We start from the raw sequence: 20,048 nt of genomic DNA on the forward strand, positions 1-20,048 counted from the left end.
CATAGTACAAAGAGGCTCCATAGTACAAAGAGAGGGAAAATTCCAAGCAATGTTACACCTCTTCGAATGCGTAGATGAAAAGGAGATGACATTGTCTCCCCTCTCCCCTTGCAGCTTCACCAAGTCCACAAGGTGCATAAAGTAGCTCAGTATAGAACATTTAGACAAATATTTTGCGCCCTGCCGCGTAAAACCATCGTGCAATAGAAAACAAGTTTACCACTAAGTTACTGAGTCTGATCACGGCTGCCTGTGAAGCGAATTGTGTTAGAAACCAATCAATGAAGTGGCGACCGCGTGTAAACCAACCAACAGGCTCTTATGGGCACGGGAGATATTCGGATCGACGTACCGTGCTGGGTGTTCTCTGCCACGAAGGATTGTGCGGCTATGCGCAGTGGGTACCGCTGATTCCAAGTCAACGTCGACCTTGTATGTATAAGTATAGATGTGTGTACAAGGTCTGGCTCTCCACAAGCATTAGTCTCTGGACGGGCCTCTTCTCCAGCTAGCCAATCAAATAGGGAGAGTGGGAGCGGTTTTGAGCGCTTTGGTAGGAGGTTATGGTCATGGACATTGAAATGAATGACTTCGTTGTTACAGGTATCCATGATATGTATTTACGGCTCCTATCTTTATCAATGCCTTGTTTGCGGTTGGCACTATGGGCTGTATACCTGATAGCTGCGGTGTCTTGATGTCAACTTGGCGGTGTCAATTCAGCAGTTGTACCTGGCGTCTCGGCGCTGCCAGGGGAAAGCTTGTTGAAATCGACACTCGCAATTCGGACTTGTTCCTGTCAGTCAGCTACTGAGTTGATTTGCGGTTTTCCCTCGTCTCTTGGCTTAGAATGCAGGTGCACGACCGGGGACGGGATCCTCCCCCAAGTCTTAAGCCTACGATGAACCAAGGGTACCCGCAATTACGGCTGCTATTGTGGACCATTGGGCTTTTCCATCGTCCCATCCTGATTTTCTGCCCTATTCTTGCTTAAAGTCCATGAAGATCGCCGATGTTGTTCTCCAGTCTTACCCATGACGAGTGTTAAGTTCCCCATTATTCACTGAGAACAGGCAACGAGAAATATTTCTTTAGCGGAGGCTCAACTCCACAAAGACATTAGGCAACGAAGTAAGTTGGTCGGGGGCTCGATACCATGATATCAGATGGTTGAGCTTCTAAGACGTCTAGCAGACTAGGGTTGTGGATTTCATCGAGTCTTTGAGAGTCAACACAGGTATAAAACCCCTTTCATCAGACCGAAAGAGAGGAGGTTATCAATTGAAACAACTCTACAATCTCCCACCTTTGTCTAGCACAACACTCACAAGCCTGACCTTCAAATCACATCATGTCTTCCTCTCTTTGCACCCTCTTCCTCGGGCTCTTGAGCATCTCTGCTACTGCCTACGCTGAACACCTCCGAGTTGTTTGGTCCTCTGGCAGCTTCTCGACCATTAGCGGTCCCGCTGGCGGCTCTCAAAGCGGTGGCTACAGCGGCTTTGCCATCATCAACGACGCCGACGAGGCCATCTACGACCAGGCCTATCCTGATGATCACTCTCCGTGCTACAACACTGGCGACGGCCGCACATTCACGATCGAGGGTGACTGCTGGGACACCCCACGCGTGTTCCACTGCAAGTCGGACTTTGGCGGCTCGCCTAAAAACTGTGACGTCAGCACCTCTGACGGCAACCAGCTCGGCAGCGGGACGCAGCAGAAAGATACCAACTTTATCGGTATTGCTATTGGCATTGATGCCAGCTGTGTGGTCGAGTTCGATTCTGATGGAACCAGTTGCCCTGTTGACAACGGAAACGGACCCCTTCATGTTACCTCGGGTTAAAGGCACCGCCGTATTCGATATTTGGACCGACACTGCGAAATCTCGACTCCCAAGCCATCGGAATATTTATTCATTGAACGGAGCAGGACACAGGAGAGCAGTCAACATGGGTGTGTATGGGCGTTACAGGTGTAAGTTAGAGTTACTAGTCTTTTCCATAACGACAATCAGATTGGACCTCTAAAAAGTTTCCACGCGCTCGCCAATGCAATCTTGGTGCAAAATTTGAATTGCCTACCACTCATAATTGGATGATAAACGGCCTATCCCTTCAGTCAAGCCCATTTTTTGGTGGAGGCCGGATTCTATTCCCTGTCGTTACTTGTACGGCGTGATCGACTTCAGGGAGAGGGCTTGCAACATACTGATGATTCTTACATTCTTAGAAGAAGTTTCCGCTATTATCAAATTCTACACCTCCAGCTGAGACAAGTTGCGTCAGCCGAATCCGAGGTTTGACTGCTTCTAATAACGTGCTTGCGAAGAAGAGCCGTATAAGTTGAAACATAAATAAATGGCATAGAAAACTTACCTAGTTCGTCCAACTCTTTGTCATCGTTGGGATACTAATATCTTTTCTTTTTCTTTTTCTTACGTTAGGACTAAGACAGATGAGGGAGAATACTAGGTATGGTGTAGAAGCTCACTGCCTTCTTTCCACATATGGTACATCCGGCCAGTCTCGATGTAGAATTGCCAAACAGAGTTGGCGATGCTAAATGTTGACGAAGCAGCCCCCCGAGGCACTTATGAGGCGAGACTTAACTTGGTACGTTGCCGTAGAGGTTGCTACGCTTCTTGTTTTCACTAACGTCTCCAATGTGGGAAACTTCTTCATCGTTGAGATGCAAAAGCATGTAGGTAAGATCAGCCGATGCCCGTGAATCCCGTGCTTGGAATGGAGCCAGATACCTCTTCCTCCGGGGCATTAAAACCCTCGTTGAAAGTCTGCACATTCACATTGTCATCCCCAATCGTAATGTCGGGTCAATTAACATGCGTGGCAAACAAATGAACTATTGCTGTAGACAGCACACGATTGCGCATCGTGAATGCATGAAACATAAACTCTTCTCATATTACCTTTCCATTCTTCTGCTTGTTGGTTTCGAAGTGGCAGTTTCCCCTCTGCTTTGGCCTTCAGGAATTAAGCCTCCATATGGGATGGTGGCACGAAAGACACGCCAACTGCAGCAAATGACGTTGGTCCACGCTTCGCACATGGGTGCGACTGTGGACGTCTGCTTAGACGAAAGTAGGCCACCTTCCGAAAGAGGTTGTCTCAACTTAGACCTCGACTCCAGCACCGTTGGTCTGGTGCGCCAGCCTTGTTGTTTCGCCGAGTCGGGGACGCGGGCCGTTGCAGAGAATCGGTAGACCAACGACCATAGTTTCGGGACCAGGGCCATATGGTGCTTCTGCGACCAATTGAGGCCCGGGCTAAGGGGTACGGAAAGGTCTTTATGCCAAAACTAAGTTGGATTATGCGGTTGCCCGCTTGCTGAAGGGCATGTGGGGAACTCGCCCGGGAAGTAATGATATGTTTATTCATACATGCAAGCCTAGTTACAACGTGATCTGTGGTGACCGTTGCTACTGGACTATTGTGATAAGTTTTCGAGGTGTGGTGGCATGCCAACTACGCTGGCGTTGACAGCACTATCATCAGCATCGGCACGAACGACTTTGCTTGACATAGTCGAAGACACAAGATGAGCCTCTAATGGTTGTCTCCGAGGTCCAACGCGCACGAGGGCTGTGCTGAATTCACTTCTTATGCGTACAAGATTTTTCAGCAAGTGCTCACGCCAATAAGCATCACAATCATGATGTGCTTCATTGTTACTCGTTCGACCGAAGAGACAAGCTATCAATGCAGATTTCGGGGCTCCTTGCGATTTAGGCTGCTCAGTATCAATCCCGGCCAATTCATGTACCAGGGACCGTGTGTAATTTCTAAAGACAAATTGGGCATCCATCATGATGTGTATTTATGCCTTCACTGAGGCAGTCTATCGATGCTCCTTGTACACGAGCCTCAGGCTGACGACATGTCGCATTTACACCCAGTTAAAGTATTCAGCCGCTCTGAGGCCCATCCAATGGGCTGACGGTTGGGTCCCAACAGACCGGGGCATACTCATCAGTCTCAAGGGTCTTTAGATCTTCGTCTGACAGCTGGAAATCGTAGATCTTTGTGTTGTCGAGGATACGAGCAGGAGTGACGCTCTTGGGCAGAGGGATGTAGCCCTTCTGCAAGCTCCAACGCAACAGGATCTGGGCCTCGGACTTGCCATGCTTGTCGGCCAACGCCTTGAGGTTCTTCTCGCCCCACCTCTCGCCTCTGACGAGAGGGCTGTAGGCCTCGATGGCGACGTTGCGCTTCTGCAGCCACTGGACAATGTCGTTCCTCGCGCACCAGGGGTGGATCTCGTACTGCGCAACGTTAATGGCGCCGCCCTTGCCCGGCCCGCCGCGCTCCTCTTCGAGCTCCTTGATGTGCGTCTCGAGCTCGTCGAGGTGGTGCACGCCGTAGTTGCTGATACCGATGGAGCGGACCTTGCCGGCCTCCTGGGCCTCGACGAGGGCCTTCCAGGCGCCTTTTCGGCCGGCCGAGCCGCCGTATGGGCAGTGCAGGAGCATCAGGTCGATGTAGTCCAGGCCCGTCTCTTTCAGGGTCTTCTCGACCTGGTCCTTGGCACCGTCGTAATGGATGTAGCGGACCTTGGACGTGAAGAAGATCTCGGAGCGGGGAACATCCTTGGCCTTGCGGATGGCGCCCCCGGCGCCGGCCTCGTTCTTGTACGAGGCTGCCGAGTCGATCTGGTGGTGGTCAGAAAGGGGATGGGACATGCGGCGTTGGTGCTGGTCTTACATGACGATAGCCGACCTTAATGGCCTCAGTGGTGACCTCCTCGGCCTGCTCGGGGGGGCTGAGATGGAGTTGGCTATGGTAAGACTCAAATTGAGAGGAATCCAGATGCACTCACGTCTTCCAGAGCTAAGGGGATGTCAGCAACGGAGTCACGATAATCGCGCAAGGGAAGTAGGACGCACGCCGTATCCCAGTACGGGGATCTCGTAGCCGCTGTTAAGCTTCTGCTTGGACTGGAGGCTAAGCGAGGCCGCCATTGTGAGAATATTGTTTGTTGAGAAAGTAAGTTGTCGCGTGAGCGGGAGTCTTTGAAAGTGAGAGTGAGATTGAAAGTGAGGTAGGACGCCGTCAACTCGTCGAAAAGCCGATGCGTTCGTACGAAACGTCCTTCCGATAAAGGCCATTATTCATTGAACGAGGAGAGACCCCCTCATCATTTGCATCTTCGGATGGCTGCACGTTCGGTATTATTGTGCCGAGTAGTTGCGTGCTCAGGTCCTGTCCTGGGGCTCTTTCTTCCGAGTCCAGGGGTCTATTTAATCACGGGGCTCCAGGGACTCACAAATCGCATGGGAGCTGTCCTGTAGTGTAAGACGCCCGGTGGTAGGCTTACGTCATGAGGGGGAGGGGCACGTTAGGCTATTCCAGCGCGTTTTTACCCCGCCATCGCTGCCCCGCCATGCACTTGTCACCACTGTACATTTGCTGAGCTTTGACGCGCGGGAACTGCAAGATTCTGTGTAGACATTTTTCGTCGTGATGCAACTTTTTGGTAAGGTATCATTCATTCATATAATCGTCTCACCGCCAGCATCTCCAGCTGCAGTCTCCCCGTCGTCGTCCTCATCGTCGTCCAAGTCATGGATCGGGTATGACAGGATGGCGGCGACGCTGCCCAACATGTCGAGTCTCTGCCCGCTTTCGTGGTCACTGCTGAGAATTCTGACCTCGCCACCGTCCGCCTTGACCTTGTCCACCAGTGACACGTACTTCTTCCTTGTCGGAATATCGGAGCTGCGGAACAGCGAGTTGTTCATGATGAGCACGCCGCCGCCAGGACCGATGGCGCCCTCGTTGACGGCCTTGGCCACGGCCGACGCTCCGTACCACGCGCGTCCGTCCTCTAACCGTAATCTTTCAAAGAACTGATCCATCAACTTTGTCTCCTTTGTAAACTTGAAGTCTTTCAGCTTGTTGCCCATTTCCGGGCTCTTCAGGACCTCGTTGAGGCTGTGGACATGACCCGAGTTTGTGTGGATGACGATGGCCTCCTTGGCGATCCCCGACAGTTTCTTGTCCGACTTATCCCTCCCTTCGTCGGCAATGTACTTCTTGAAGTCGGCTGCGACGAATCCCGGACTTGCGAGCAGCAACGGTCTCGGCTTGTCAAAGTTGACGGTTCGGAGGAGAGCGGTCAAGGTCTTGTCGTAAAAGCGCCTCATGCCCTGGGAGGTTTCGGAGGCGGCGCTTCGCTTCTTGGGGATGATGCTCTCGATGCGCTGCTTGATGACGGTGCGGAACTGGCTGATGAGGCAGATGTTGGCGATGCCCTCCTGCATGACGACTGCGGCCATGGCGCCGTCCTTGTCGTCCGAAAGACTCTCGGACAGCGTCTCCTTTGCGACCGAATCCCAGCCCTCGGGCTTGCTTATCGTGAAGGGGCGCGAGACTTCGAGGTCGAGGGTGTGGTACTGGCCCAGGCTGACGTAGGCATTCTCGGATTTGACGGTGCCGCTGACCTGGAGCTGGCCAACGATGGGGTCAAAAAAGGTGCTCTTGACTTGGATTGCGAGGACGGTGTGGACTCGCTCGGAAATGGTGCTGCCCGTCTTTGTCTCCTGCACGACTTTTCGCACCGCATGGGCCATGACAAGGTCGCCGGGACTGATGAGGTTGTAGGCATGCCACTGTTGGCAGGGTGAGTTAGCTAGGGATTGCGCGTCGCATATCGCGGGTGCGCGCCATCGAAAGGCACCGTCAGGGAAACAACGAGGGGCCAAGATACAAACCAAGCGACTGCCATGAACTCACCATGTCCTCAGAGTCCTCGGGCAAGAGGGTGACGGCATCCTCGCCAATGTCGGTCGACGCCTTGGTTGGAACGAGCTTCATGATTAATTGGCGATGCTATGTGTGCATGCTATGGGGGAATTTTCTCGGGTTGCGAGGGTGCATAAACATGCGAAGAAGCGCTCGTTGGGCTATTGAAAATATCTCGACGCAGATTGGAAGATGATGCGGTGCCCGCTGCCCGCGACTGGGGGGCGTGTGACGCTGCCATTCTCGCCCCTACCGGTTCAGGGGTTGCCTTTAGGGAGTCACAGCGTTGCATCTCCACAAGGTGACGCCAGAGCACAAAAAAAAAAAAAAAGGTCCGTGAGTGGGTGTCGGCGGTTTAGCTTGAATGGATGAATGCTTATCGTTATCGTCCAGTCTCTGATAACGGTGTAATACCTTGCGTCTTTCCATCGTACACCGAACTGAAACCCGGTAGTTCAAGAAGCCCAGTAAGGTTCTAACCATGGAGTGACCAGCACCAGCTTGTACAATCAAGATGTCGGAATGCCGCCAAGAATAGACTATGTGTTGCTTCCCTGGGTGAATGATACCGCGCTGATCCGTCGCGCAGGAGGACAGCTGCCCATGATAGGACCAGTCCAGACGTCTTTTGAAATAGGCGGCCGCCGGCCGCAAGTCTCTTTCTTTCTGGGCGACGGAGCAGTTCAAGCTTCAACAAGCAACCGGCGCACCACGCCATTATGTCGGGCGGTCTGGGCAACCCCCACGCGAGCACCCGACGAGGCGATCCGAATTGGCTTTTCTCTTCTCCCCTTCATGATCCCGGCTGCTCGGGAGACAATTTGTTCAGGGACTGGGGGACTCGGGGACTCACCCAGGCACTGACACTGGACGAATCCTCGACGCCTCAGAAACGGTCAGAGCTGCTGGGAAAGAGGACGGGCTCGTCTCAAGTCATTTGCCTTTGCAGCGTTCGGCTCGATCAAAACCACCTCGAGATTATCTTTGGGCCTGGATCACGGACGCCAGTGCTGTCATGGTCGAGGCGACCAAGGTTTTTCGCTACCGCGGCTCCAATCGGCCAAGCGACGGCTGGTTGGTCAAGTTGCTCTGCTCTCCTCTTCGCCCGACTCGAGCTTCGAGGTTGGGTTCTGGGCGTACCGGTAGTCGGGCGGTGCCGAGGTAATCGACGTCATGGGTCATCATCGTGTCGCCCTGGCCACGCCCAAAACATCCTCTCGAGAAGCGAGCAACGGTTCTTGGCTTCGCCATCTCTCGCGTCCAACGAGAGTGCCCCATGCCCCCAAGCTACGAATGGGTGAACGGGAGGATGGGTGATGCCACAGAATGAATGGGTGGATGCATCGGATCCTTGGTTCTCACAATTCCGGTGCCTGGCTGCAAAGCCTAACCGGATTTGAACACGTCGAGAGCCGGACCGAGAAGCGCTGGCAGTTCAGGTGAAGTGCAGCGCACCTCTGGCATGAACTAGAGTGTCGATCGGGTGCCTATCCTCGCGTACCCAAGGCATCCCGGGGCTTATTATACGCTGATGGTGAGGTCAGGTGAGACAGGGTACCTGTGAGGTGTGAGTGAAAAGGTGAGAACGAGAACGAGAGTGAGAGTCAAAAGTGAGAGTGATTGAGAGACGATCGTCCAGTGTCGGTCGGCGTCAGCAGCAACCTCCAGACGCCGAGCGACGAGGTCGGTGTCAGTGTGGGCAGGTGTCCAGAGTGTGTCGTCTGGGGTTTCGCCCGCCCCAGCTTGCAACCTCCCCCTTCTTACTTCAGGAGCCGACCTGCTGTTTTTGGCAACCTCTGCTGGCACAATCGCCCACTCCTTCTCCTTCTTTTCTTCTTCTACTTCTTCCTCTCTGCTACGTCGTCGTTGGCTCTTCCTTGATCATTTCCCCCGAAGACAAACCCCCCTTGGGGTATCTATCGTATCTCGTTCTCATCGCATAAAAAATAAAATAAACCCCTCTCGCATATGCATCGCCAACATCGTCATCCTCAGCACGACATTATTATGTCATGATTGAGCTCCCCCGAGGCCCAACTGCCCAGACTCATAGGCAATCTTCAATTGTCTCGTTGCGGCACGCATTCCTGGCATTTGCCTTCAGTCTTATAACCTGGTCAGGGTACGGTTAGGTTTGGGCCAGTGTGTCCCCGACTCGCGCCCGTCTAGACATCTTGCGCCGGCAAAAGAACCCCAGGGCGTTCCCGCGCTTCTGCTTTTTCTTTTCTATCCCCCACAATCTGCACTCTGCGAAGTGGGTGCATCCCGGACATCTATCTGCAAGGGAAGCTTGCTGATCCAGCCGCGAATCTGCAGCTCGCCTTTTCTGCTTACCTTGACATTCGGCCGACCGGACCCGTCCAATTAAGACTCCCTGGCCCTACATACCTTACGTACCACCCGTTGTGATCAATTAGAAGGGGGGAACGAGCCTTGCGTGGGTGCCTTGTCTTAGGCCCGGAATACGCGGACTCACGAATCCGATCCCGCGTACTTCGTTCTCCGTATCCATTTCCCAACCACCAAGAAAACACCGCGCGCCGTGCGACTAGCCAACGACATTCGGGCGAACGCCATTCTCTTCTGGGGCGATACTCGCGCCGCGGCCTGTGGGACCGCTCCTCTTCGTTCCCATAAATTCGTATCGCAAACGACGGGAGCGAAGAGACTGTTCTAACCAGGCCTCACTTCCGCGGGGACCGCAACTTCGGCCGTCCACGAACTCCGGTCTCTCCGTTGGACTGTTGAAATCACTCCACCCACCGTCACCTCGGCCCCAATCCCATTTGTGAAGCTCGGGCCCTCGGATCGCTCGTATTACTACACCTTGGGTTGCCAAACCACCCATCGTCAGCCACTGCATCGCAAATCGGGGCCTAGCAACCTCTCAGCTTACCCGCGCTTATCTGGCGCGCGCGCGCAAACAAACCCGGAAGCACAAACGACCCCCAGTGTCTATACCTTTACCCACGGTTTCTCCCTTGCTGGTATCCGCATGATGGAAAATGTCGACTACTACGTCCGCCATAAAGTCCATGGACGCCGGTCGTCGCGATGACGGCCAGGATCCAACCCTACCGTCGCCGCCGCCGCCTCACGTCTCCGAGCCCCGACTCTCAACGCCCGTCAGCCACGAAGGCTCCTCGACCGCTCAGAAGTCGCCCGGCGGCTCAGAGTCTCACGGTACGTAGATATATGCGGATCGGCTTGCTCGCTTGCTTTGTTCGGGGAGGGGCCGTGAGGGCCACCTCATCTCCTCGGAATCGAGACTGGGGACGCCGACAGACCCTGAGTGGCGCAAACGGTGGATGCTAATCGTTCTGCAGGCACCAGTTTCCCGGCCTTTGCCAAGAAGACGCCCACGAAGCTCGTCCGAAGTACGACGCCCAACGCAAAGGATGTCAAGCCTGTCAAGGCCTCGCCCGCTGCCATCCAATCTCCCGCTGCAATCGACCCGCTATCACAGGTCCGTCGTCGCCATTGGCACTGACAGAAGGACTGAATGTCAATTGCTAACCTACTACAGCACATCTTGATTCGAACAAACACAGATCACACCGTTCCCCCTCAGCTTCGGAGACGTCCCGATAGCCCGATCCCGGACCCAGAACAACCTTCAAAGCTGCCACTACATCCTTTCGATGCCAACAAAGACAAAAGGTATGTTACGCACCCGTGCGGCTTCTCCATGCGGCTTTATCTGACAGTGGTATAGGAAAGGACCGTCGTTTCTGAGTCGATTGAGCATGCGAGGCGGACGGCGACGCGACGAGGACGAGGACTCCGTCTTCAGTGATCACCGAATCGATGGGACGAATGCCCAAGCATTTTCCTCGGCTATCGGCTCGGGATTCATCCCTCACCACAAGGAACCACCGAGATACATTCGGGTCAAGGCACACAATAAGAAAGCTCGCGAGTTCAATCGCATGTTCCTTGCCCAGGAGTTGGTGATCCCACCAACCAATTCCAATGGCGACAAGAGTACGACCGTGATAGTGTCGACTGATACCAGACGATTGAATAATAGCGGAGCCATCTGGGCTACTGAATTCAGTACGGATGGCAAGTACTTTGCCGTCGCGGGAAAAGATCAAGTCGTGAGAGTTTGGGCAGTGATATCGACGCATGAGGACCGACGGCGATACGAAGAGGAAGAAAATGCCAATGGAGACCATGGAGAAAGGCTAAGTGCGCCTGTTTTCCATAGCAAGCCAACACACGAATTTCACGGACACACCGGCGAAGTTCTTGACCTTAGCTGGAGCAAGAACAACTTCTTGTTGTCCTCGTCGATGGATAAGACAGTTCGTCTCTGGCACGTTAGTCGGAAGGAGTGTCTCTGCACTTTTAAGCACAAGGACTTTGTCACCTCGATTGCATTTCACCCCACCGACGACAGATTCTTCCTGGCGGGATCTCTAGACTCGACGTTACGTCTGTGGAGCATTCCGGACAAGGCAGTGGCCTACTCCATTCAGTTGTCCGATCTGATCACGGCGGTGGCCTTTTCGCCCGACGGCAAAACGGCCATTGCTGGGGCCTCTCGGGGATGTGCATGTTCCACGATACCGAGGGTCTCAAACAGACGACCCAGCTGCATGTTCGTTCATCCAGAGGCAAGAATGCCAAGGGTAGCAAAATCACCGGCATCAAGACGATGGTCATTGATGATGAGGTCAAGGTCTTGATCACGTCGAACGATTCGAGAGTTCGCATCTACAATCTGCGCGACAAGAGCCTGGAGTCCAAATTCAAGGGTTACGAGAACACCTGCAGTCAGATTCATGCCGATTTCAGCGACACCGGAGAGTGGATTGTCTCTGGAAGCGAAGATAAGAGAACGTACATCTGGTCGGTGGATTCTGTGGACTCGGAAAAAGATAAGCCATGCGAGTATTTCGATGCGCATTCTGATCGAGTATCGACGGCAGTGTTTGCGCCAACAAAGTCACGGCAGCTTCTCAGCGGCTCAGGGGATCCTCTCTACGACCTCTGCAATCCGCCGCCGGTAACTCTCATGAGCCTTGAAGAATCGATCGCTAGTCAGACGGGCAATTCTGACGAAGAGAAGCCGCAAATCAAGAAACCCGAGGAATCGCCAGCATACATTGAAAAGTCGAAGCATTTGGACGGGCAAATTCTGGTGACTACGGACCAGTCCGGTGTCATCAAGGTTTTCCGTCAAGACTGCGCATACATCAAACGCCGCCATGAAAACTGGGAAACTGGCTCGACATTCTCTCGTCGGCTGGGAGGCAGCGTTGTGGGACGTAGCGGAAGTGTAGCGACGCGCACAAGTGTTGGCAGCCACCCTCGTTCTCGTCGTGGATCAATATCACGCCTGGCCGCCCCTGGCGCTGCTCAGCTGAGCTCTGACATCAACACTTGGCGACACGGGATCGAAAATGGGCGCCCAAACTCCATGATCATCACTCCTTCGCAAAGCGAGCGCTCGCTGTCGCCTAGCAAGGCTTCGCAGACGCCCGTCAATTCAAGCGCCGCGAACCTTGCATCCGAGGCACGGAAACAACCGTATGGCGTGTCTTCGCCGCCGACACGTCCGCAACTTCCGGCTAGTCCCACGTCGAGCCGGGCCTCCCGCGACCGGGCGCCGTCCATTCCCCCGACCCCAAGCTTCTCATTTTTGTCAGCAGATGATGATGACAGTGACGAGCTGCGACTCGATCCCGCAGGAGCTAGCTATTCTTTCTGGAATCTGAACCGATGGAAGGGGATCTCGTCACTGAGGTCGTCCGTATCCTTCAGCAATGCCAATACATCACAGTCGCAAGTGGGACAGGGGCGAAATAGTATGAGCACAGCGGACACTACACAAACAAACGCCAGCAAGGGCACCAAGGCTTCTCGGCGCAAGAGCATCGGCACGGGAATATTTGACAAGGCCGTTGAGGAAGAACAGAACGGCATGACGAAGAACGTTGAGAAGACGACTGAAAAGGGCGAGATTGATGACCAGCTTTTGCGGCCCGTCGGCCGTGGTGCTGACGGTCAATTCCGGAACTCCGTGGTCAGTCGTTTGAGTTCAGAGTACACTAGTGACGATGGGGAGCAACCGTCCTGTCAGAAGTGCGCGAGCAAAGACTTCAAGGCCAAGAGGGTAGGCGGCAGACAGCGCCTCATTTGCGTAAAGTGCGGCAAACTTGTTGACGACGGCAAGTAATTATGAGACGAGAAGGTGGAAAGCCCCTTGTTTGGATGAGAGGGTCTTGTTTGATTGTTTGCGCAGCGCGATGGATTTGACGTTTTGGGCACAACATGACGAGACGCATATATCATGAACAAAGGATACCATATACCCCCACACAATAACGGCTGGAGAAAAAGATCAAGGATGACAGCATTTGTTCAAGTATACAGACACAAGGATCCGTTGTTGTTTTTTTGTTTTATTCTTATTCACCCTGCTTGGGTCATTCGTGGCAAGGGTTAGCGACGAGCAAATCGGCGTTTGGAAATACTTTGGGGCGCATAAAAAGTCCTCAATACACAGGGAAATGAACTTCATAATTGGTATCTATTTTAAAATCCACTAACAGTCCTTCGCTTTTGATGCAATAGTTTTGGTGACGATGAATGTGCTCAAAGATAGACAAGGAGCATCACCCCCTCAAGGACATTTTCCAGTCGGACCTTGCGCCAGTGTTGCCGCCGAGGGTGTAGCCGCCAGAGACGGTGGAACCGTTGTCTGGCTTAGCCTCCTTCTCTGCAGCGGCTTCTTTCCTCTTCCTCTCGGCCTCGGCCTTTTTCGCGGCCGTCTCGGCGGCCTTCTTCCTGGCAAGCCCGCCCAGCTCCTGGACGGTGGCCTGCAGGGCCCTAGGGTCGGCGCCGCGCACGACGCTCCGACCGCCGTTGTAGGGCTGGCCGTTCTCGAAGAACATGAAAGTCGGCATGGCCGTGACGCCGTAGCGGCGGGCGATGTCCTGGGCGGCGTCGACGTTGACCTTGACGAAGGCGAGGGAGCCCGGCTGGCCGTGGGCGTTAGAGAGGGACTCGTAAATGGGCTTGATTGCGTGGCATGGCCCGCACCAGTCTGCGTAGAAGTCGACGACGACGTATGTGTTTGCCGAGAGGAGATTCGTGAATTCCGCGAGAGATGCTGCTTGGAGGACGACCATTGTGGCGGAAGGCGGGCGTTTGATGATGAACAGACGGTGGTGAATGGGTGTGTGTGTGTGTGTGTGTCTTGAGTCTCAAGATGGCGTCTAAGTGGGTGGTTGTTTTGGTTGTTTGATGCTACTTGGGCGATGATTCTGTGTGCTTTGGACCGAGTTCTCAGGTATTTTATAAGTTGGTGGTGTTCAGCGACCGTCTTTGCGGTTCGCCTGATGCTTTGATGAGATGTCACTCGAATTTGTCAGAATGAGAATGAGGGCATTCAGCGACGGCGACGGTGATCTCGTCAGCTTCTTTCCAGCGGCAAAAAGGCGGGGTCATCCCCCCTCCGAGGAACCTTCCAGGTGTCCTGCAGCGTTGGCCGAGACTCTCTCGCGGGGAACGCGCAGGCCGCAGCGCTACGGTCGCCCCTGAGCCTTTGGGCCCATTGGTTGACTTACATCAGTAATCCACTCGCCTAATCGCGCGACAACTCGCCGAGGGAATGATTCCAGTTCCCCATCATTTGTCACCACCCATTTTACATCCGTCGCCGTCTTCGTCGACGCCGAAGTCGCCCACTGTTGCACGGCCTCCGCCGTCTTGCGGGCCATCTGCGTTTTGACAGTTTCCCCAAACGGCCGGCTGCATGCGCTTCAGATCGCTGACGCAACTCCGAGACGCAGGTCGCCGAACCGGCTTCGTCTGCATGCTGTCCAAGTCACTGGATCCAGGCAAATCCTTCGTCAAGTCTCCAGTGCGGCGCCCGGCCAGGTTTGGTTATTTGAAGACTGTCCTCTGTGTTCGCTACCGATTTCTCCGCGTCAGGTCAACCCAATGCTTCCACCGCTATCATCAGGCGCTCACACATCATTCTGATCCTCGCCGAGGCACTATCGAAAGGGAACCCCCACCGCTTCTTGCTCTGATCTGGTCACCCAATAACGACAGCTTTATCATGCCCTGCTGACCCGGACCTTACAGCCGCCTATACCGCGCGCCCATCACTCTTGTGGACGCTCGTGTTTCTCGGGGTTACGCGACATGGCCCGCACTGCCTTTGTGTCGAAAACAGCCCAAGTTTCTCAAGTCAAGGTGCCGCTTGTAGCTGTTCTGTCCCGGCGTCTCCCTGAGGAAGCCAGTACGATCTCTAGCCACCCAGCCGGTCTGTGGTCGGCCATCGAGTGATATGGACACAAAATTTGTCCACCTCTGGCTCACTACCTAGCTGTTCAACTGCCCTTGTCGGCTGGGTAGAAAACATGTCTGGGGGTCTTCAAGACTATCCACCAATGACCCCTCATCCACCCTTTGTCACTGCATCAGATAACCCCATTGAAGTGTCTCGCAAAGTCGCAATCTCCAACCCTCAACGCGCCTGACGCCCGCTCCCCGCTACACCGTACTCCCACCCCGATCTACGGCTCTCACCGCCCCTCCAGTTGGCTCTTCACACCTCCTCGACCCCCGCCGGCGGCTATCAAGCGCGGAGGTTCCCAAGGACATCCATGTTTCCTCCAGGGATACCGGGGATATCTCTCGTGTGGTGTCGACCGTCTTCGGTCTAGCCTTGGACTGACCCTGCAGGTACCAGTCCTCCCAAGTAGACTGCTTCCAGAACACCAGGCTGCCTGGGCAGAGTTTGAAGCGCTTCGTGCTGACGGCCGAAGCTCATTCGATGGAAAAGTGAGACTGGTAACTTTTGGCCTCGCCGGCCCCCACCCTCATAGACAGAGGGCTGGTTTGAGCCTCAGGGGTAGACGTCCGGCCTCTCATGACGGTCTTTATACACCGTCGATCGTCCATCTATCAGACCAAGCGCCGGCGATGCGCGTGTCGCCGTATGTATTCTGTAGATCGAATCCTGTGACCCTATGAATGGCTGAAGCCGGTCTGGTTGTCGGCACGGTGACACGTTCTGGCATCTCGAGCCTCAGGGGTCCTCTGTTTCATGGTCTCGAAGCATCCATCTTCGGGTCGACTCTTGCAATGTGAACTGTTGGAGGGGTCGCAAACCGGGCAGACCACGCCCGGATAAACCTTCAGATGAGTCCCAGTGGCTCATTGAGTGATGACTCTGCTGTGAGGAGACTAGAAATGACGGTCGAATGATATGGCCGTCGTCCGAGATGGTCCATATAAAAAGCTTCGCCTTTGCTCCGTATGTCGAGTTGATGTTCATTATGAACTCTCATTCGCATTATTCCTTTTCGAATACTCGTTTGAGATGGCCGATTATACATCATTCAACTTTGGCTTCGAGCTTGAGCTGTCTCTCAACAGCAGCAAAAAGCACAAAACGTGGCTGTCCATGGCTCAGGACACCGGCGCTCGCCTGGCCAAGAAGGGGGTCAACAACCACGTCAAGGAGAAGGTGGACGGGAACTACCGCAAATGGTCCATTGTTCAAGAGATCACGATCCCTCAGAATCCTGCCAAAAACAACTGTTAGTACGCGGAACCAGCAGAGGAACTGATACACGAGTGCTGACAATACCAACTCAGGGGCGCTCGAGCTAGTGTCTCCTGTTTTCGGGCTGGACTCTCCCTGGCTAAGCGACATCGATCACATCTTCTCCGCCGTCAAAAAGCACTCGTCTATCCAAAAGGTTCCCCAGTGCAGCACGCATGTCCACGTCAGCCAGGCCGACCAAGACTTCACCCCGTCGCAGCTGGCTTGCCTGGGAAAGGCGATCCTTACTTACGAGAACTGCCTCGACTCCCTGGTGCCCAAAGATAGGGCATCCGCCTACTGGTGTCAAAGCAACCGCCGAAACCCTGTGCTGTCCCGCTGCCAAACTCTTGAAGAGTGTCTTGACCTCCTCGATGTGGCATCACAGCAAGGCACGACCGCCGTCGTCGAGGCCATGTGTCTGTTCCCAGCCTCGAGCGCCTACGGACGCGCCCACGGACGGAAGAAGGACTTTGTCCACGGCAAGGTCTACAAGTGGAACTTTGCACGCCTGCTGGGGCACGACAACAGCCGGACCATTGAGTTTCGGCAGCCCTCTGGCAGTACCTCTATGGAAGACGCCGTCGGATGGGTCTTGCTGACGTTAACGTTCGTGGCGGGGGCGACTGGAGGCGGTAATTGTATCGGGTCGCTGGAGTCTGGCGGCGACGACCGACTGGAGTTTTGGCATCTCCTGTGCCACGGCGCGGGTGTCCTCGGGCTCGATCCGTTCTTGCTTGATGTATTGAGTAACTTTATGAGTCAGAATTCAGTTTGATCAACTTGATTCTCCCTCCCTTGGCGATCAAGTTACGGAATTGTCTTGACTCAATTGTTTGGATCGCTCTTGGCTCTTCGATCTATCCTTAAATCGCTTCACATACACGCCAAGTTACTTATTCTGTTGGTGTGAACATTATCTCAAGAAAGGGTTCGATTTGACGTTAGGTGATCACGATTTCACACCTTCCATTGCCACGGGCCTCATCTGGCGGCCACATCCGGCCCGGAAGCTTGGCCTCCGCAAAAGCCCACTTCGTGCCGGCATCTGGACGCGCTCCGCACAACTGACTCTCCCCTTTTGGGGTCTGGTTCGAGTCCGGGCCTCGCTTCCAGGTTGACCACCATCCTGCAATATTTATTTAATATACTTGGAACGCCACTTTTCCAGACAGATTGGATGGAAGCTTGTGCTCCCCGTCGGCCATGGCTGATTTCCATGACTTCCCACTGTAGGAACCAAACTCCAGTACCATGACGGAAGGGGACACCTCCGCCTAGCTGGCTCAGCTGACGGGGATTTCGGGAGCCAATACAACGTGGAAATGTGCCTTCTTGGCAACGGTTAGGTATATAAATGCCCGAACTTGGCGTCGAATCTGTTTGGCTGCCAAGTCTCCCGTAGATCTAGGAACCCACTGTCAAACAAAACATCCCGCCCTTGACCAAGATGGGCTTGCTGAGTGTGTTGGCCACTGGCCTTTCGACGACACTCCTCTTCGGCTCTGTTGCGGCCCAAAGCACGGTTCCTGCCTGGGGACAATGTAAGTCATGCGCGGTATGCCTCGTTGAGATCCCTCGATCCTGACTCTGCCGCAGGCGGTGGTAATGGTTGGAGCGGTGGCACCACTTGCGTGAGCGGCTACACCTGCTCAGTCCTCAAGTACGACGACCCCAACAACGTGATCACAAGACACTCGCTGACCCTATGAAAGCCCCTATTACCATCAGTGTATCCCGGGATCCAGCACTCCGACAACCACTTCCGCCAGACCCATATCCACGTCAACCACGCCCATCGCAACAGCCACCAACACCCAGACAACTCCTCGCGCATCGACCACCCTCGTGACTGTAACCACCACGGCGGCAGGCGGCGGCGGCACCGTTCCCACAACTCTCGTCTCGGGATGGTCCTGGATCCGCGCCGTCGCCTCGCCCAATTTCCACAGCTACCTCCAGGCCAAGCCCACCGGCACGCCCAGCAAAGCCTACCTCGAGGCCCCCAGCGGCGCCGGCCAGTTCAAGATCGATGCCGGCCAGCTGGTTCACCTGACCGGGTCGGCCTCGCTGTACCTCAACGTCGAGAACCCGACGGATAAGACGCAGCGGAAACTCGAGACGTGGTTCAGCACGAGCAAAAACACATACGGCACCTTCGCCTTCCAGGGCGACACCCTCACGTGGAGCACACCGGACATCAACCGCCCGAACCTGGCTGCGTGGCTCGTCTGCGAGAACCAAGAGGTCTTTATAAACACGGGGGCATACCTGTATCAAACGCCTGCTGGATGCTTTGACCAGACTGTGAGTAGTGCCCGGCCGTTTCTTCCTTGTCCGGTACTGACGGAGCATAGATACACTCATATGGAGGGTCCACGGCCGACCTCTGAGGTTATATTGTTCTCATTATTATCTGTTTTATCAGAAATTCCACGCTTCAATACACTTTCATCTTGGCACAAACCATCTATATCGACCCCTTTCTACCAAACCTCGACGATATCAGCCTCTCACATGTGAACTCCCTCCATGCCTCTCTTCTCTCCTGGCTGAGTTGAGCTCATCGTAGTCTCGAGAGTAAATTCGCGCGGGCCCACGTATTCCTGCACTTTGCTCCCGTCCTGCAGCGTCCACTCCTTGAACCACGACTGGTACATGTGCACCCCGCCGTACAGGTGGCCGTGGCCCGTGAATTGCCACCAGACGTTGAAGTGCATCATCCCGGTGCCCGTGGGCTCGAGGCTCCACTTGATGGCATTGCTCACGGACGTGGCGTTTCTGCACGCCGTCTTCTCGATCGTGGGCACCTTGGGCCCGCTGTTGGTAGCGATGGAACACTCGGCAAAGGCGGCCCCGGGGGTTACCTGAACGGCGAACCTGACGCTGAGAGGATGCACGTTAGAGCCGCTGCAGGTTGACAGTCGCGAGCTGGTGCTTACTAGTTCCAATCCGAGTGCGCTTGGCCTCCGGCGTAGAGCTTTTCGACTTTGAAGACTGCTGCGGTGCTCGTGGCTTCATTTGCAGCGCGTTTTGAGGGTTGTTCAGGGTCGAACTCTGCGGCGATGTCGGGGGATGGGTGAGGGGCTCCGAGGGCCACGGAGCAGAAGAGAACAAGACTTGTGAGGAATCGCATGTTGTACACCTGACGGCAGCAGTTCCGATGTGAAGAACTCGGTTGAGATTCTAGTTTTTCGGGTATCAGTTGAGCGAGAACAGTCGCCCTTTTATCCCCAACATACCTCAGACCATGCCCCTTACTTCCCGTCATACTTGGAAACGCCTTGTGATAATAATAAGAGCCTCAAAGAATTGTGCGAAAATACAACCGTGTTGGGATATCGCCGATGGGATGCCGCACATATTTCATTGTCATCCAGCGGACGCCTTCCGATGTTCTCAATCGGCTAGGCAGCCTTGCTGTAGCTCCTGAATTAGACCATCCAAGTGACCAACGGGTAAGACCTGGACGCGCAAACATTTGACATGCGAGCCCGTTATACGAGGCCGTTGCAGTAACTTGGTGCAACCAAGCAAGCGAGCAGAAGACCTGCCAATCGGCTTTTTCTCCCGGTAGGTTGAACACGCCCAGAAATCAATATTCGCATCCACGTGTTGCAAACCAGCCCAAACTCGGCATTTCCCAAGAAGTAGCACGCATAATCATCCGAAATTCATTGACAAACAAAAGTTGGTATCCCATTTACTTTTAACTA

The 20,048-nt window shown here is 54.4% G+C and overlaps 8 protein-coding genes across 8 annotated transcripts; 3 read left to right on the forward strand and 5 right to left on the reverse strand.

Moving 5' to 3' along the window:
- Positions 1 to 1,351: 1,351 nt before the first annotated feature.
- ColSpa_12357 (uncharacterized protein) lies at positions 1,352 to 1,849 on the forward strand (the record flags this gene model as incomplete). Its single annotated transcript, XM_049278569.1, has 1 exon — positions 1,352 to 1,849. One exon carries the CDS (start codon positions 1,352 to 1,354, stop codon positions 1,847 to 1,849), a length of 498 nt encoding a protein of 165 aa, XP_049134526.1.
- A 2,079-nt stretch (positions 1,850 to 3,928) lies between these two features.
- ColSpa_12358 (putative oxidoreductase) lies at positions 3,929 to 4,981 on the reverse strand (the record flags this gene model as incomplete). The annotated part of the gene is made up of 3 exons (XM_049278570.1): positions 3,929 to 4,672; positions 4,725 to 4,769; positions 4,907 to 4,981. 3 exons carry the CDS (start codon positions 4,979 to 4,981, stop codon positions 3,929 to 3,931), a joined length of 864 nt encoding a protein of 287 aa, XP_049134527.1.
- A 531-nt stretch (positions 4,982 to 5,512) lies between these two features.
- On the reverse strand, positions 5,513 to 6,836 carry ColSpa_12359 (protein dom34; the record flags this gene model as incomplete). Its single annotated transcript, XM_049278571.1, has 2 exons — positions 5,513 to 6,631; positions 6,756 to 6,836. The coding sequence occupies 2 exons, from the start codon at positions 6,834 to 6,836 to the stop codon at positions 5,513 to 5,515; spliced, it is 1,200 nt and encodes a 399-aa protein (XP_049134528.1).
- A 2,933-nt stretch (positions 6,837 to 9,769) lies between these two features.
- On the forward strand, positions 9,770 to 12,948 carry ColSpa_12360 (putative WD repeat-containing protein; the record flags this gene model as incomplete). The annotated part of the gene is made up of 5 exons (XM_049278572.1): positions 9,770 to 9,947; positions 10,091 to 10,230; positions 10,291 to 10,424; positions 10,480 to 11,201; positions 11,246 to 12,948. 5 exons carry the CDS (start codon positions 9,770 to 9,772, stop codon positions 12,946 to 12,948), a joined length of 2,877 nt encoding a protein of 958 aa, XP_049134529.1.
- A 439-nt stretch (positions 12,949 to 13,387) lies between these two features.
- ColSpa_12361 (thioredoxin-like protein) lies at positions 13,388 to 13,903 on the reverse strand (the record flags this gene model as incomplete). Its single annotated transcript, XM_049278573.1, has 1 exon — positions 13,388 to 13,903. The coding sequence occupies one exon, from the start codon at positions 13,901 to 13,903 to the stop codon at positions 13,388 to 13,390; it is 516 nt and encodes a 171-aa protein (XP_049134530.1).
- Positions 13,904 to 14,402: 499 nt separating this feature from the next.
- On the reverse strand, positions 14,403 to 14,591 carry ColSpa_12362 (uncharacterized protein; the record flags this gene model as incomplete). Its single annotated transcript, XM_049278574.1, has 1 exon — positions 14,403 to 14,591. One exon carries the CDS (start codon positions 14,589 to 14,591, stop codon positions 14,403 to 14,405), a length of 189 nt encoding a protein of 62 aa, XP_049134531.1.
- Positions 14,592 to 17,782: 3,191 nt separating this feature from the next.
- On the forward strand, positions 17,783 to 18,725 carry ColSpa_12363 (putative 1,4-beta-D-glucan cellobiohydrolase C; the record flags this gene model as incomplete). The annotated part of the gene is made up of 4 exons (XM_049278575.1): positions 17,783 to 17,876; positions 17,932 to 18,014; positions 18,064 to 18,639; positions 18,690 to 18,725. 4 exons carry the CDS (start codon positions 17,783 to 17,785, stop codon positions 18,723 to 18,725), a joined length of 789 nt encoding a protein of 262 aa, XP_049134532.1.
- A 120-nt stretch (positions 18,726 to 18,845) lies between these two features.
- On the reverse strand, positions 18,846 to 19,468 carry ColSpa_12364 (uncharacterized protein; the record flags this gene model as incomplete). The annotated part of the gene is made up of 3 exons (XM_049278576.1): positions 18,846 to 19,199; positions 19,233 to 19,242; positions 19,275 to 19,468. 3 exons carry the CDS (start codon positions 19,466 to 19,468, stop codon positions 18,846 to 18,848), a joined length of 558 nt encoding a protein of 185 aa, XP_049134533.1.
- Positions 19,469 to 20,048: the final 580 nt, after the last annotated feature.

This window comes from Colletotrichum spaethianum, assembly GCF_022836535.1.
Source record: "Colletotrichum spaethianum MAFF 239500 DNA, contig62, whole genome shotgun sequence".
In the NCBI taxonomy this organism is placed as follows: domain Eukaryota; kingdom Fungi; phylum Ascomycota; class Sordariomycetes; order Glomerellales; family Glomerellaceae; genus Colletotrichum; species Colletotrichum spaethianum.